Genomic DNA, 18,343 nt, shown 5'->3' with positions numbered 1-18,343 from the left:
TGCGTTGCCCTGCGCTGCGTTGCCCTGCGCTGCGTTGCGTTGCGCTGCGCTGCGTTGCGCTGCGTTGTGCTGCCTTACGTTGCGCTGTGCTGCCTTGCGTTGCGCAGCGTTGAACTGCGTTGCGTTGCGTTGCGCTGCATTGCGCTGCATTGCGCTGCGTTGCGTTGGCTGCGTTGCGTTGGCTGCGTTGCGTTGGCTGCGTTGTGTTGCACTGCGTTGTGCTGCGTTGCGCTGTGCTGCGCTGCCTTGCGTTGCGCTGCGCTGCCTTGCGTTGCACTGCATTGCACTGCGCTGCACTGCGTTGCATTGCGTTGCGTTGCGTTGCGTTGCGTTGCGTTGCGTTGCGTTGCGTTGCACTGCGTTGCGCTGCGTTGCGCTGCGTTGCGCTGCGTTGCGTTGCGCTGCGCTGCGTTGCGCTGTGCTGCGTTGCATTGCGTTGCGTTGCGTTGCTTTGCGTTGCTTTGCGTTGCGTTGCACTGCGTTGTGTTTCGTTGTGTTGCACTGCGTTGTGCTGTGATGTGATGCGATGCGTTGCGCTGTGATGCGATGTGTTGATTTGGGGGACGGTGAGGTTGGCTTGAGTTGAATCAGATTAGGTTGAGTTGAGACGAGGTGATGGATAAAATACGGCTTGATAAAATAAACTTTATTGAACCTCGACTGGGGGAAGTTTACTCTACAACAAAAGATAAATTCATTATAGTAACAATCATAAATACATACACTACTCACTAGAGGAAATATTGTCCTTTTTTCTCACAGAAATTGCACAAGGTGAACACAGAGCGTGTGTAGCATGATGAGTGAATATACTGCCAAGTAAACATTGCACATAAATAGTAATTAAACAGCTATAGCAGTTATTGATCATGTTCTTTATGGATTAATCTGCTGATTATTTTCCTCTAATCAGAAGGTGTTACACAATTACCCAGAACAACATCCCTCTCTGTTATAACGTCTGTTACCAGGTGAGCTGCAGCCTGATTGGTCGGACAGTCAGAGAGAGTAAAAGGACGTCGCTGGCGTCCTGTCTGGGCTGATGAAGGTCACTCTCAATGAGAGGATGGCTGAACAACGCCGGGATTATCCCCACCCGCTCCGTCCTGCACAGTAACCTAAATCTGCTCTGACTCTCTCCTCTCTCCGCTCAGCGCTCAGAACGACGGACACACACACAACATTTCATTTCACTGATGCTGAGATAACACTGGGGACGACCAGAGGGTTACTCCTGTCTGAAGCAGAGTATTTATCCAGCAGTTAAAAGCTTTCAATACATAGACCCTGACCCACAAAACACAGGGAAGTACACTTTAATATTTCACATGCATTCAAAGAGGCAAACTCTGCATTGAGCAACAAGTGTTTCTTAACAGAGGTGATATAAAATTAAAGATATTAACTGGAATATAGATTTATTTGAAATATGAGCTTCTAAAATGACCCCTCTTTTTAAGAAATCTCTTTATAAGAGTTTTAAACAGAATTCACAAAACACAGGACTGATATTAAATGCTCAGTGTGGTTAGAGTTAAAGGTAAAATGAGCTCAATTCAACTTCAGATACATAGATTTCTTATTAAGTAGTGGTTCTAACATCAGATTTATGATTTTGCAAGTAAGATAAGTGTACTCACAAAGCAACATTCATACATAGACTCATTTAAAGTTTTTTATACCATCAAAAAGAACATAATTAAAGCTCCAGTAAGGAACTTTAAGTTTGTGGTGATTTTGGCGCCCCCTGTGGACAAATTAGCATTTTTTTAAAGTTATATTTTTCAGCATTTTCACCTTTAGTGGACAGGACAGCCAAAGGACAGGACAGAATATGCAGGGAGCAAAAGAGTTGAGGCAGACACGCAGCGACCTCTGCAACGAGGACTATAGCCTCTGTATCTGGGTTGCGTGTTTAGACCGCTAGACCAACGGCGCCCCGCTCGTCTTTTCTAACACTAAAAATGTGAAGTCATTTGAAGTCTCTGCTGTGAAGAATTCAACAAAAGGCTCTTTCTGTAGCCAGAGGCGCAAACTGCCTGGGGCCCCGGCAGCTGAAAGACTTTAAGTAGGAAGCCTCCCTAAAGGGGCCCCGCATGTCAACACTCTATCGTTGCGTTGCGAAGTGTTGCATTGTGCATTACTCCTGTGCAAAAAGAGGAAGACCGTGGTATATGGAGCAGATGATGATGCTTACATACAATCTGGGTGTCATGATCGATGACCAGCTAACCTTCAAGGCTCATGTTGCCTCGATTGCTCGGTCCTGCCGTTTTTCCCTCTATAACATCAAGAGGATCAGACCCTACCTGACAGAACACGCAACACAGCTCCTGGTTCAAGCTCTTGTAATGTCACGCATTGACTACTGCAACTCTCTCCTGGCAGGCCTCCCTGCATTCACAGTTAAACCTCTGCAAATGATCCAGAACGCAGCAGCACGTCTGGTCTTCAACCAGCCTAAGACAGCTCATGTCACTCCCCTGCTCATGCAGCTACACTGGCTTCTAGTTGCAGCTCGCATCAGATACAAAACTCTAATCATGACTTACAAAGCAGGAACCAAAACCGCTCCAGTTTACCTGGAACCCCTCATCCAGGTCTACTGCCCTTCTCGCCCGCTATGCTCAGCCTCTGAAAAGCGCCTAGTGCTTCCAGCACACAAGGCCTCAAAATCAAAATCACTAGCTGGACTCTTCTCTTCTGTTGTCCCTAAATGGTGGAATGAATTGGCCAACTCCATTCGATCTGCAGAGTCCCTCTCTACTTTCAAAAGACAGCTAAAGACCCAGCTCTTTAGGAAGCACTATGCACTTAGCTAGACTGTTCTCCCCTGTTGTCCCCAGTGGCAGATCATGTCTTCCAGCTACAGTTGACTCCACTGTCCTGCTCTACTCTGGGACTCTGTGTTCAGGTCTGGAGTGACCCAGCACTTGGTACTTTGGTCATTATTGTGGTGATGTTAATTGTTGATGATGATAATGGAAGGTCTTAAATGGTTTGGTTGCTTCATTGTAGATGTTCCTTATTTACTTTGTGCATTGCCTTTACACTGCTTGGCAGTACCTGCACCCAAATGGACTTGAAGCACTTTGTTCCTCTTACTGATCTTGTTTCCTCTTGTCTAGATCTTTGCTTGTGTTGTTCTTGTTCTCATATGTTCGTCGCTTTAGATAAAAGCATCTGCTAAATGACATTGTAACATTGATGACTGCGTGATGCTAATCTAGACTCAGGGCCACGACAGACTCTAAGATTGTGACCGTAGCTTGCAGGTAATCAACTCCACTTACACCTGCCCCTCAACAGCAGTTTAAGACTTTACAAATAGCTTTATTGAATCAGTGAGTCTTGCAGCTGACGGTCTCATTTGCTGTTTTTTAATTTGATTTAAAATCATTTAACTCAGAGAGCCTCAATCAGATTAAAATCTACATTAAAGAGTTTCCTGGCCGGGATCGGGAGCAGCACACTCCAACAAAAGCTACAGACGTACAACACAAACAATTACAAACATCAACTCATGCAGATTCACATATGAGACATCAATATTAATTTGAGTGTTTTTAAACAGATAAAAACTCCACACAGGATCTTCAAGCAACATTAAGAGGTTGAAGTAGAGACTGGAACACGATGGAGGTCGTTGGAACACTAGAGAAAACTCCATTTGTAGCCATTAAACAGGTCTCTAATCTGTTGTATCATTCTAAAATACCAGGCCTTTAAATCTGATGAATAAAAGGAATACCATTAGAGGACCGTGTCTGATTATGCTGAGATAAAGAGGCATTTTAAAGCTGAATTATTTGTTATTTTTTACCTCTTTGTATTTTTATTAAAGCCACAAAAACAAACCAGCAGCCCGTTTTATTCTTAATCTGTGAGCACTTTTACTAATGCACCCTCACAGACCGTCCCACTTCAGGGTTTCTGGGTCGTGATGCAGTCCTGATAACTTGTCAGGATTATGGACGTGGCCTCTTTCTGTGACTGACACACACTCAGACTTGGACGGGGTCTTGGAGGGCGAGGGCCGGTGGGAGGGTGGGGGGTCTGTAGGTTGGGTGGGGTGGAGGGGGTAGGGGGTGAGATGTCAAGCATCTCAAAGTCACTTGAGGTAATTGTTTAATTTTGTAAATCTGGATTAAACCTCGGTGTTGCCCAATCCCATTCAACTGTTGCGTTTGTGCGGGCGCTGGGGGAGGGGAAGGGAGGGACAGATGGGACTGACACATGGTCCCTGTCATCCTCCTCCTCCTCCTCCTCCTCCTCACCCCCTCCTCCCCTCATAGACTCTCTGCCTAATCTGACCGGGTAGCACCAGTGGGGGGGGGGGGGGGGGGGAGAGAGAGTGTGGGGGAGGGCACCGGGCATTCACCACCACCTCTCCCTCTTTTCTGGCAGCACCCACCTTCCGCCTCCGAGCCAAAGCACGCAGGATATGGGCAGAAAAACAACTTCTCCCCCTGAGAGGCTGGACTGGGAGCAGCAGCAGAAGCGGCGCTCATGCTGAGGCTCTGGGCTGCAGCGAGGATCCCAGCAGGACTAGATTTACTGCTAATCCAGCATAAGGAGTGTGCAGGGACAAGCTGCTGGACTGTGGAGCTTTACTTTCTGTTTTCATTTTCTGACAGAGCTGTTGAGAAGTTTGCGTTCCCGGCCTCTCTGAGGATGTGACGATGCCATCTTTGAGGGCTCGCTGAGAGAGAACCTGTTTGAGCTGAACGTTTCATGGCCAAATGTAGAGTGAGGGTGGCCGACGAGAAGCAGTGTAACGGGACCATGTCGGCCACGCAAGGGATGAACCGCAGCGGGGTCTACAACTACTTCCTCAACATGGTGGCCTATCAGGTGAGAGCTGAGGAGCAGCAGGAGGCTGACACTGCAGCTGGAGGTTACAGTGTGTGCTGTCAGTCAGATAAAGGAGCATTATGTATCATCTTTTAAAGACACCTGTAGAGGGATCTAAGATAGTGCTGAAGTATCCTGACTTTGTTCCCATTGGGATATGTTGCACTGGAGGAAGTATTCAGATGTTTAATTACAGCAAAAACAGCAACACAACCAGGTTATTTTTCTCACTTTCTTCACTAAAGATGAAGCCTTCTTGGGAATATAAGATTTAAAAGATCTAAAGGAACACAAACAAACATCTTCTCTTTCAAAAAATATGTGATTTTGATAAAGATAGATCCTGTATGAACTCTGATTGCAGGCTCCTGTCTTAAACTGAGGAACATGAAGAGTAAATTAATTATCATTTTTTAGAGGTCAACTGTTTATTGTCCTGATTGGTCGCTGATAGTTTTAATAAATCAATAAATCATGTAATTTTTATCATGGCATGTGCTGCAGACCTCTGGGCCGAGTCACTCTTGTTAAAGAGATCTTTATCTAAGTGAGTTATTACCTGATTAAATACATAAATAAATAATTAGAGCACAACTTTGTCTTTCCCTCTTGATCTGTTTTCACTCACCGCTCTGTTTCACCTGAGGAATAAGAAGTGAGAAACCTCAGCACGTGTACGTCAGAGTACAGAGATACAAACTCACCTTTTTTATAATAACAATAATAACTTAATTTACACAGCACCTTTAAAAACAAATGTTTACAAAGAGCTTTGATGGACTGAGCATGGCAGACACTCAGAGGAAGATAAAATAAACCTTTAACAGACAGAAAGAAGTGAAGAAAGTTCTAACAATGTAAAAACAAAATACAAAAGTAAGAGGAATAAATTCTGGAAATTAAACAGAATAAAGTGAAGAAGCAGTAGAACAATAAATCCCTGTTAGTAAAGAGGTGAAAAACATTAAAGGATGATTAAACGGTTTTAAGAAGAAGAATACGACATTAATACTGTTGCATCTTCATCAGCAGTAATCAGTGATGAAGAACCATAGTTTTATGAATGACAGGTCCATACTCTAAATCCTGAAGGAAAGATTTTCATTTTTATTGTTGATGCATATCAGGTCCAAATATCAGGTATTGGTTTCCTGAACTACTAATAACCAGCATCAGTATCTTATCTGTGTCAGTATCATTATTGGTGTCTGTATCGGGAACAGTGTTGGCATTAGTATCAGTATTGATATCAGTGTCAGTATCAGTATGGGTATCGATATTAGTTTCAGTATCAGTGTCAATATTGGTGTCTTTATCAGTATCTGTATGGATATCAGTATTAGTATCAGTGTTAGTATGAGCATTGGAACCGTGTCTGTAACAATATTGTTATCGGTATCAGTATTGGTGTCTGTATTGGTACCAGGATGGGCATTGGTGTCAGTACTGGTAATGGAATCAGTATCAATATTAGTATGGATATCTGTATTAGTATCAGTATCAATGTTAGTATCCATATCCTTATCAGGATGGGCATTAGTATCAGTACTGATAATGATATTGGTATCAATATTAACACCTCTATTGGTATCAGTATGGATATTGGTATTAGTATCAGTATTAGTATGAGCATTGGAACTGTATCAGTAACAATATTGGTATCGGTATCTGTATGGATATCAGTACTAGTATCAGTATTAGTATGAGCATTGGAACCATATCAGTAACAATATTGGTATCAGTATCTGTATTGGTGTCTGTATTGGTATCAGGATGGGCATTGGTATCAGTACTGATGATGGTATTGGTATCAATATTAACGTCTCTATCGGTATCAGGATGGATATTGGTATTTGTATCGGTATCAGTATGGATATTGGTATTTGTATCGGTATCAGTATCGTATCGTTATCTGTATGGATATCAGTACTAGTATCAGTATTAGTATGAGCATTGGAACCATATCAGTAACAGTATTGGTATCGGTATCTGTATGGATATCAGCACTAGTATCAGTGTTAGTATGAGCATTGGAACCGTATCAGTAACAATATTGTTATCTGTATCGGTATTGGTGTCAGTACTGGTAATGGAATCAGTATCAATATTAGTATGGATATTGTTATTAGTATCAGTATCAGTGTCAGTATCTGTATCCTTATCAGGATGGGCATTAGTATCAGTACTGATAATGGTATTGGTATCAATATTAATGCCTCTATCAGTATCTGTATGGATATCAGTACTAGTATCAGTATTAGTATGAGCATTGGAACCGTATCAGTAACAGTATTGGTATCGGTATCAGTATTGGTGTCTGTATTGGTATCAGGATGGGCATTGGTATCAGTACTGATGATGGTATTGGTATCAATATTAATGTCTCTATCGGTATCAGGATGGATATTGGTATTAGTATCGGTATTAGTATTAGTATCAGTATCGTATCGGTATCTGCCCTGAAAAACCAACATCAGTCAACCTCTATTATTTATCAATCTTAAGATATTTTGGCCATCAGAGCACTAAGAAATTAAAACATACTGTATTTATCAGATATTTCCTTGAACTGATTGAACGTGAATGTCCCAGAGATGCAGACTGAACCTGTTCACTGTTACATCTCTACTTATTTTATTATTACATTCATATTTCCAAAGCATGAACAATATTTGAATCTTGTAGTTGTGTCAAAGGAGAAGGTCTGTGATATTATTAACACACACTCAGCATTAATTAATATTTAAAACAATGTTTGGCAGTAACATCAGGAGGAACTGAACACGTTTGTGTGTTTACTTCTGAATTTGCAGAATAACAGGAGAATGAAAAAAGATGATGTAATGGACTGACAGTCACAATAAGTGTCTCAGAAAATGTTGCAGAAACGTGAACAAAAAGCATAAAAAGACGTTTAAAGATTCCTCAGAACTGAGCTTTATTAGATGCTCTGTAGTTTTAAGTTACTAAAGCGTGGTTATATCACTGGTAAAGGTAGATTTGTAAACCTCAGGAGTCACTCGAACATCAGAAACATCTGCAGAATTATGTCCTGCAGGAAATGTTGTTTATCATGAATGTTGTTTATCATGCTGAGGCTGAGTCTGCAAGGTGCTGAGTCATGCTTGTCGTGTTGTTTTTGAATTGCATCAATCATGTTGTCATTTATTGTGCTGTCTTGATCAACATAAGGGTCTAAGTTTGGGTCTGATGACAGCAGCGTTGTATATTTGTAAAGAATTGTGAATTACAGATGAAGACTTGAGGGAGGAACAGTCTAAGTATGCTCATTACTTATTTATTGATTTGCATATACACTCGAGTAAAGGTCCCTAAACTCCTGAGGGGGATGAATCAGAGATGTTGTGCTTCCTTTGAGTCTCAGTCTTAGTCTGCAGTCAGAAAAGGAAGTTCAACGTCATTAAGAATGTTCTCTGTGAAGTGTGTCAGGCGTATTTCAGTAACAGGTACTCATGAAAACACAGAGCAGGGTTAGTTAAAGGTAGTGAAAAAATAACTCAGCAACACGTTACATCATCTCTGATCATCATCTCTTTCTAACTTTACTGACCCGTCTGTGACTGAGACCAGAAAAACTCTGAGGACACCAACTTCACAAACGAGCTCCGAGTGTTTCCGTTCATTCGGAGAAAAGCTAAGAACCGTCGTCTGTAGAAAATGTTACTCAACAGGAGAAAGTTTGTCGGGGACTATTTTCAGCGGTGGATTAATCCACATTTGGTGCTCTAGTGAGTATTTGGGGCAGCAGGATGGTGAGTCAAAATAAGCTTCAGCGAGGGTGTTGGAGGTAATTGAGTAACAGTTCAGACAGTTCAAGTGAGCGGCGCTCTGCTGTGTTTAAATAGGTTTCGGACAAACATTGAGCTCTAAGGCGCAGAGGACGAAGATACACCTGACTCTGGCAGCGCGGCTGAAAACACAGTCTGATGCTCTGCAGGTCCAACAGTAAGACTTCATGCTGGGTTTTAAGACGTGTGGTGATCAACATTACTTTTATTGAGCTTCATTGTCAGGTTAAGGTTTAGATTCATCCAACACATCCCTGCAAAATGACTCCACTCACTATGATGTGTTGTTTCGTGTGATAAAGCCAACATAAACCCAAATCCAAAACAGTCTTATAAGCATGCCATTTCAGGTTTTATACATTAAAACACACATTTAAAAACTTTAGAAACTAGTTTCAGTGATGGTTTAACTTTTCTGTTATCAGCCTTCTCTGCAGGACGAGTTCTGACAGCTAAGCAGCTCTAACTTTATGTTGACTCTGGAGCATCTGTAGCTAAAGCTGCATGTGCATGATAACTGCAAACTATAAGGTTAGAAATGCAGCATCCAGTATCTGCTGCTCCGTCCTCTTATTCTGACTCAGCTGCATCAAATCATAGGCATAGTTTGGACTTTAAGTTTCACAAAAGTAGAAGAAGTGTGATGCGTTTGACAGATCCAGCATGGTGCAATTTTCTAAGAGTTAGACAAACCACAGATAACTAAGGTGCACTGTGGCTTCTACAAACCTTTGCACACATGTTTACCTGGTTTACCTGGAACCCCTCATCCAGGTCTACTGCCCTTCTCGCCCGCTACGCTCAGCCTCTAAAAAACGCCTAGTGCTTCCAGCACACAAGGCCTCAAAATCAAAATCACTAGCTGGACTCTTCTCTTCTGTTGGCCCTAAATGGTGGAATGAATTGGCCAACTCCATTCGATCTGCAGAGTCCCTCTCTACTTTCAAAAGACAGCTAAAGACCCAGCTCTTTAGGAAGCACTATGCACTTAGCTAGACTGTTCTCCACTGTTGTCCCCAGGGGCAGATCATGTCTTCCAGCTACAGTTGACTCTCACTGTCCTGCTCTACTCTGGGACTCTGTGTTCAGGTCTGGAGTGACCCAGCACTTGGTCCTTTGGTCATTATTGTGGTGATGTTAATTGTTGATGATAATAATGGAAGGTCCTAAATGATTTGGTTGCTTCATTGTAGATGTTCTTTATTTACTTTGTGCATTGCCTTTACACTGCTTGGCAGTACCTGCACCCAAATGGACTTGAAGCACTTTGTTCCTCTTACTGATCTTGTTTCCTCTTGTCTAGATCTTTGCTTGTGTTGTTCTTGTTCTCGTATGTACGTCGCTTTGGATAAAAGCGTCTGCTAAATGACATTGTAACATTGTAACATTGCAACATGTTAAAACACAAATGGCTCTTTCCAAACTGTCTAAAAAGGCAGAAGCAGATGCTGAGAGGTTGTGCTGTTGTGCAGCTGCACACACAACACACACAGTTCACTATATGAAGTATGTTGGAGCATGGATTGTTGTTAATGCATGCACTGAGACAATCCCTCTTCACTGCAGAAACCATCAGTGACGTTTTTTAAATGAAGAGAGACGCTGTGCACATTTATGCACATCATCAGTCATTGAAAAACATCTGAATGTTTACTCCTGAGTGTGTCTGTGCAAGTACAGTAGAGTGAGTGTGCATCAGAGTAAGCGTGCACGATGGTTAGCTAAGCGTCTCAGGGCTCTCAGGGAGTTTTTTGGCCCATGCAGGTAGGTGAGGATGCAGAGAGGAGGTTTTGGCATCCCCTGATTCTGACAGCACTTGATGTATGGAGATGAAGTAAACAAAAGTGTTCCATCTCTGAGCCTTCTGTCCAAGTAAAATAACCTGTGACAGTAAACACACTGATACTTGCTCATCTCTGCATGTTATCTAACCCATGCACCCTCTATAGTGGAAAAAAACTACACGGTTGACTCTAGAGCAGGTTGTAGTTCAATCAATCAATCAATCAGACTTTATTTATAAAGCACTTTTCATACAATGACATTGTCACACAAAGTGCTGCACAAGAAAAACAACTTCAAATAGAATAAATTAAGAAAAAGATCCCAGCCCCGACCCCAAACCCACCCCACAATCCTAAAGGTTAACAACACAATATGCAACAATAGTAATAAAAACAATAAAATAAATAAATTTTAAAAATCAAAATAATTTGCTGAACGAACTGAGGAAACGCTCTCTTGTTATCTTAATGAGGAAACACTGGAGGTAAAATAAGATGTTAAAACTCCATCCATCCATCCATCCATCCATCCATCCATCCATCCATTTTCTTCCGCTTATCCGGGGTCGGGTCGCGGGGGTAGCAGTCCAAGCACATTGACCCAGACATCCCTCTCCCCGGCGACACTTTCCAGCTCCTCCTGGGGAATCCCGAGGCGTTCCCAGACCAGGCGGGAGATATAATCCCTCCACCGCGTTCTGGGTCTACCCCGGGGCCTTCTCCCAGTTGGACGTGCCCGGAACACCTCTAAAGGGAGGCGTCCGGGAGGCATCCTTATCAGATGCCCGAACCACCTCAGCTGACTCCTTTCGACGCGGAGGAGCAGCGGCTCTACTCCGAGCTCCCTCCGGATGTCCGAGCTCCTGACCCTATCTCTAAGGCCGAGCCCAGACACCCTTTGCAGGAAACTCATTTCAGCCGCTTGTATCCGCGATCTTATCCTTTCGGTCATGACCCACAGCTCATGACCATAGGTGAGGGTTGGAACGTAGACCGACTGGTAAATCGAAAGCTTTACCTTCCGGCTCAGCTCCCTCTTCACCACAATGGTCCGATACAACGTCCGCATCACTGCTGACGCCGCACCAATCCGCCTGTGGATCTCACGCTCCATTTTACCCCCACTCGCGAACAAAACTCAAAACAGGAAATTAAAATCACCAAAGTAAAATACATTTCTAAGATAATAAAAGACTAAAACATTAAACCATTAAAAGAAAATAAGATGTGAGGCTTAAAATAAATAAATAAGTAAATAAATAAATAAAATAGAATAAAAGTGACTACATTTGAAATAGATAATAAATAAATAAATAGATGAAACTGTTAAGAATAAAGATAAAACCCTGAAACGCCCTAAGCTACGCCCATGCCTCAGTCATGACATATAAAGATGTAAAGCTGCACTAAGGTGGTTGTCACATGCTCTGTTGCTTTATAGATGAGCTGGATGGATGTCAGTGAAACTACAGTCTTTGGAAAATGATCCTTAAACCAGAATGATGTTTTTTTTTTTGTTTAGTTATTCTAAAAGTGAAAAGGATTATTATCACTCAGATTTTAAAGATACTCTGAGAGAGTTTCACTGTTTCAACACAAACTTCTGGAGGTATCTTATGCACTTCATATGTAAAAATGCGTCTGTCCAATTCTCAGATTTGAAGATGAAATAAATGCAGAGTTGAAGCTGCTGTCCATACTTATCTTTACATCACATGTTTTTGATATTAATTCAAACATGTGCCTCTGTACTTTAATATTCCAAACACCTCTGATGAAAGGTTCAGTGGTTTTATTAACAAAGACAATCTGGAGCACGCAGCAGACCTCTCTGGGCGATGTATTGTCAGCGGCCTGTGACCCCATTCCTCCCACACGCTGCTCACAGATCGATGATGGACGCATTCCAGTGTCCATACGCTCAAACCCTTCAGTGTGCATGAACAATGTTTAGATTGACCTGATGCATTCATGTAAGATGTATTAGGATCTGCAGTACGTGCTTTCAGCTGACTTTGTGCCCACGCTGCCTCCACTGAGCTTCACAGAGAGTCCAGACAGAGACACGTGGATGTGTGCATTTGTGCTACGACAAAAACATGGGATTTGGAAAATGATGAGCGGTATATTTGGATCACTGGAACTTTAAGTTTCAGGATTAGCGCTCAGAATATCTTGTTGTATACTCGGAAAGATTCAGATCCCTTAATCATCCAAACAAACAACTCTTGACGTGGTTGTATTCTGGAAAAAACTTTCACCATGACCTCATCAATCCTGATTTAGAAAGGCAGTCAGGTTTATTTTAACAACTTGCATCAAGATGTTTTTTTACTCTGATGTTCTGCTCCATAATCTCACACATACAGCCCGTAACCGTGCGCTGACACTGGTTTAAATTAGTCCAATAGTCTTTGCATCAAACGCCCCACAGTTTGGCCTTTACACACTGCTGTATGTGACCCGCTGCATTAGATCTGAGCCGTCCTCCTATTAATCCTGTGATATTAACCCTGAAGTAGGCCAGAGGACAGACCTGGCATTAGAGAGGACGCTCAGAAAACACCTGGCTGCCTGCACAGAGGCTGGATGAGCCGCAGGGTTTACGAAGAGAAGAGTGAAATACATTTAAAAACATTTAATCCAGGACTTTTAGATATGAAATGGAATTCTTTAAGTGATGTTGTTTGGGTTTTTTTAGGTTACAAATATAGAAAAGCACCAATTTGTTGTGCATCCAACAAAATCTGTGTTTAATCTCTGTGTCTGTTGTGAACGCAGCCCGAGGTTTGCAGCAGCTTCCTCTGCAGGAAGTAGGTTATTCTCTGGCTGAGGAAATTCTTCTTCTCTCTGAAAATAAATGTATGTGCAGAGGAACTTTATCCACAAAGACAAGGCAGCTTTTCATACACGAGGGCAACTCAATGTGCTTTACATTAAAACATTAAAAGCATTGGAGACATTCAGACAGGCATAAAAGAACACAATTAAAATGACAAATATAATACAAGATAGAAAAGAAAAATTAGAATCATGTTCAAAATAAAATTTTAATATAAAGTGAGTTAAAATAATCTAAGATAGGAAGTCAGTGGCAAATAAAAAAGTCTTAGTCTTTGATTTTAAAGAGGTGAGAGTTGGAGCAGACCTGCAGCTTTCAGGGAGCGTGTTCCAGATATGTGGTGCATAATGACTAAACGCTGCTTCACCATGTTTCCCTCTGACTCTAGGGACTGAAAGCAGACCAGTACCTGATGACCTCAGAGGTCGCGCAAAATAAAGAGTATTAACTTAAAAAACAGGAACCCAAGAAAGAGGAGAAAGAACAACTGGTCCAGAATTCAGCTGCCCGTATCATTACCCGAACCCCCTCCATCAACCACATCACTCCTGTCCTCCAACAGCTCCACTGGCTCCCTGTTCAGTTCCCTATTCAATTCAAAGTCCTCCTGTTAACATTCAAGACCATCCACAACCTCGCCCCCCCATATCTGTCCGACCTCCTCCATGTTCCCACTCCCTCCCGCTCCCTCAGATCCTCTTCCTCCATACACCTGTCTGTCCCCTCCGCCCGTCTCACCACTATGGGGAGCCGAGCATTCAGCCGCTCTGCTCCCCGTCTCTGGAACTCATTACCACCTCAACTCAGAAACACAGATTCTTTCCCCCATTTCAAATCACAACTCAAAACATATCTGTTCAAAACCGCTTACTCCGTCTGACTCCAACTGCTCTGTCATTTTGTTATTGTTTGTATTTTTTTCTTACCCCTTGTTAGTTTATATTGATTTCATTTCTGACTCTGATTTTGTTTCCTTTAATGTGAATTTGTGTATATATATATTTCTATCTGTGCGGTGTCCTTGAGTGCCGAGAAAGGCGCCTTTAAATAAAATTTATTATTATTATTATTAAGTATTTAGTTCTTATGTATGAGTTGTTGGTTTTTATAAGTCACTGAAAGCCACAGATAAAGAGGTCACCAAACAGAGTTTGTTTTACTCAGAAAATGGAGGTGAGGAGATAACAGAAGCAGACAGCCCATCAGGGAGAGAACTAACAATGAAAACCTTAAAAAAACAGGAACAAAAATTTTTTATAAAGGAAACAAATGTCTGTGTTTGGATCACCCTGTTAGCGCTGTGAGCAACGTTTAAATGCTTTAAAGGATGTTGAGGATCCCGAGCTTCTGAGGCCGTTATTTTGGGGGTCGTGGGCCAGAAAGTTTAGGAACTCTTGAGTCACACAAACAATAAAAATGTATGTTTGCTGGTTAAATACAGGGCTGATAGAAGAGAGACGAGATGAATAAAAGGATTGGTGAAAAAAATTCTGATATAGATAGATACATACAGTTGTGCTCATAAGTTTACATACCCTGGCAGAATGTAATTTTTTTGGGCCATTTTTCAGAGAACATGAATGATAAGAGAAAAACTTTTTTTTTTCCCTCATGGTTAGTGATTGGTTGAAGCCATTTATTGTCAAATAACTGTGTTTACTCTTTTTATATCATAATGACAACAGAAACTACCCAAATGACCCTGTTCAAAAGTTTACATACCCTGGTGGTTTTGGCCTGATAACATGCACACAAGTTGACACAAACAGGTTTGAATGGCTATTAAAGGTATCCATCCTCACCTGTGATCTGTTTGCTTGTAATCAGTGTGTGTGTATAAAAGGTCAGTGAGTTTCTGGGCTCCTGACAGACCCCTTGCATGTTTCATCCAGTGCTGCACTGATGTTTCTGGATTCTGAGTCATGGGGAAAGCAAAATAATTGTCAAAGGATCTGCAGGGAAAGGTAACTGAACTGTATTAAACAGGAAAGGGATATAAAGAGATATCCAAGGACTTGAGAATGCCAATCAGCAGTGTTCAAACTCTAATTAAGAAGTGGATAATGAGGGATTCTGTTGAAAACAAACCACGTTCAGGTCGACCAACAGAAATTTCAGCCACAACTGCCAGGAAAATTGTTCGGGATGCAAAGAAAAACCCACAAATAAGTTCAGCTGAAATACAGGACTCTGAAAAAAGGTGGGGTGGCTGTTTCAAGATGCACAATAAGGAAGCACTTGAAGAAAAATGGGCTGCGTGGTTGAGTTGCCGGAAGAAAGGCATCACTACGCAAATGACAACACAGTTGTTTGATAATGAATTGCTTCACCCGACCACTAACCAAGAGTGAAAGAACAGTTTTTGTGTCATCATTCAAATTCTCTGAAAAATGGCAAAGAAACCATAAATTCTGCCAGGGTATGTAAACTTGTGAGCACAACTGTAAATAGATAAAGTCCATAATTTGCATAGACCCCAGGCAGAGATTTAACAGATAAAGACAGTAAAGTTTAAAATTCAATGCCATTGGCTGCAGTGTTTTGAAGCCTAATGTCAGCATGAAGAAAGAATCTTCTGAACCTTGTGGACCCGCCGCACAGAGACTAGTGCGGTCTGTCCTTTACTCCGCACACATCTCTCCACCTCAATCCTCAATGAGTCTGAACTCCTGCTTTCAAGAACTAAACTCCTCCAATAAAGAATAAGAAGGTTAGAAGACGGCGACATCATATCAGAGAAGATGAGAACAGATGAAAAGATGTTGAACAGTAAGATGAATGAGATAAAAGCAATAAAGGATGGTAAAAATAGGACGTAAGGAGAGGACATTGGAGCAATGAATGATGAAGACTGATTCTGCACGAGTGTCTCCTCAGAGAGGTCGTTCAGAGTCGAGGGGTTCTGATAGAAAAAAACAAGGCATCCTTAAAATTGAAGCCTCGACTTTGTAATGACCAGAAGTCAGGAGTCAATTTAGAGTCAACATTCAAATTTGGTTGCGTTTTTAAAGTAAATTCAAGCGTTACATAAAGAAAAGGTCACAAGACACTCAATGCTTTTCCCTCTGATTCTGAGAATCAGTCTCATCCTTCCCATCTATCGTGTCTCATCTCTTACAGGCTCAAATCATTTTTAGGCAGTGGCTGATTGAAGCTCTATTTTTGCTCAGTCCTCCATTCAATAAGAAGTTGTTAGATAATCTGCTCTGCGTTATCCATCAGATTATAAAATGCACGTGGGGATTATTAATGTTTCTGGATTCACTGCAAAAGCATTCACAAAAATGCTGCAGAGTGGAGGAATGACTCAGGCTGCACGTGTTGCATCTTTTCTTCTCTTCTCTTGTTAAAGTTAGAGAAAATGTAGAGAACTGGAACTTCACGTCGTGTCCCTGATCTTGCAGACAAACCTCCAGACTGTAATCTGCAGAGTCGGCGGCGGCAGCATCAGACAGATGCACACGGATGTGCGTGCAGGTTTTTTGCCTCCTTAGATTGAGTTCAGGATCAGCAGGGATGGGCTTACATCCAGTCCTCCACAGCCCTGATTTTTCAGAATCAGAACCAGCCAGATGCTGATGGACTCGCTGGATTAATCTGCCGCTCTCTGATGCTCCGCCAAGCTCTGCCTGTCTGTGTCAAGTTGTCTGATGCGCTGACCTGCAAACGTCTTCAGACAGCTGGAGTTTGGGGTCCTGGCTCACGTACAGCTTCACAAACTGCTCAGGTCGTGTCGTACTGTGGTGTCTGAAACTTTAAACATGACTTAGTCTCTCTTAGATCCATGTCTCAGGTGAATAGATGATTGTTAGCACACAAAGAGATTCCTGTCATGCCGATGTTCCCCTTTTTTTTTGTAAAGATACCATCCATGGTCAGCTGAGTCCAACACAAGGCTCAGTTTTAAGAATCAAGTGAATGAAGCTCAAACTTTGACCACAAATGTCTCACTTTGGCTCTTCCATCTTGTCCTGAACTTGCCATGGTTGTATTGTTCACTAAAAGTATCCTCCTGTTTCCCTTTCACAATAAAAGTCGTCACTACTGTGAATGTGTCCTGTTGGAAAAGTTTCTGATGGTCCTGTTAGCTTTTTCAGGTCATAAAAGGTGCTTCATGACCACAGGAACTGTCCCCAGGAACTTAGAACCTTTTGAGGAACTGTGCACGTTTCAACAACAGGAACTAGGGTCTAACTTTAGTTCCTGGGTAGTTCATCTCCCCCTGAAAAGTCCCTGCTTTCTGGGGTAGTACTTTTCAAAGGTCCAGGAACTTTAAGGGGGCGGGGCCTGCTATTCTGAACCTTTCTGATTGGTAGAGTACCTTCAGTGTTTTTATTTCCCCCTTCATCCACAATAACCTCACACACACCTGTGATTCACTTGGTTTAATACCTCCTGAACATCGGTCTTCTCTGAGCCTGATAGTGTGAATGCGTCTCTGTCAGCTCCCGGTGTTCCAGTCTGAAGAGCGACCCTGTAAACTGGAGACCTTCAGCTGAACGTGTCAGTGTTTGTGGAGTTTACAACCGCTGTTGAAACTCAGAAGGAGTCCTCGGGAATGCATCCTAGTTTAGTTTTTATTCTCCAAATATCCTCATCAGATATTTAATGATCGTCTAAAGACGTTTGTGAGGGATGCATCTAACTGAGAGTCTCCAGTTAACAGGGTCGCTCTTTAAACTGGAACACCGGTCGATCTCCTTCTTCTTCCTTTAAGTCGAGCGTTTCAGGAGTTTTGAATCCTCCTTGTTTTGAGAGCTTGTGTCCTTCCATGTGTTGACTCAGTAAATCTTTTGGCACTTCAGTTTTTCTCTGTCTCTATTATAAAACTATAAATATCACTCCGTTCTTTCTTTGAGATCAGAGAGGTTATATCACCGTTAATCTTTCACATGTCCTCAAAGAACTTGACTTTGTGAGAGAGCTTTTATGAATCCTCATCCTGGACTGAATATTTATAATTTTCTGACTTTTAGCTTTCCTCCTTGTGTTCTAAAATCTCTCTGTAAAATACAGCCGTGTTAGGAAAAGTGCTCATTATTATCCTTGGATGA

At 42.1% G+C, this 18,343-nt stretch overlaps 1 protein-coding gene across 1 annotated transcript in view; it reads left to right on the top strand.

The window, feature by feature from the left end:
- Positions 1–4,456: 4,456 nt before the first annotated feature.
- The window catches only part of serinc4 (serine incorporator 4), a 34,705-nt gene continuing 20,818 nt past the window's right edge, over positions 4,457–18,343 (top strand). The window contains exon 1 of the mRNA XM_034680659.1: positions 4,457–4,854. Within this exon, the coding sequence (XP_034536550.1) occupies positions 4,735–4,854 (120 nt within the window). The 5' untranslated portion in view covers positions 4,457–4,734. The remainder of the gene's footprint in view (positions 4,855–18,343) is intronic.

Source organism: Notolabrus celidotus, chromosome 3, assembly GCF_009762535.1.
Source record: "Notolabrus celidotus isolate fNotCel1 chromosome 3, fNotCel1.pri, whole genome shotgun sequence".
In the NCBI taxonomy this organism is placed as follows: Eukaryota; Metazoa; Chordata; class Actinopteri; order Labriformes; family Labridae; genus Notolabrus; species Notolabrus celidotus.
The sequence above is the reverse complement of the archived record's forward strand: the minus strand, read 5'-3'. Positions and strand labels throughout refer to the sequence as shown.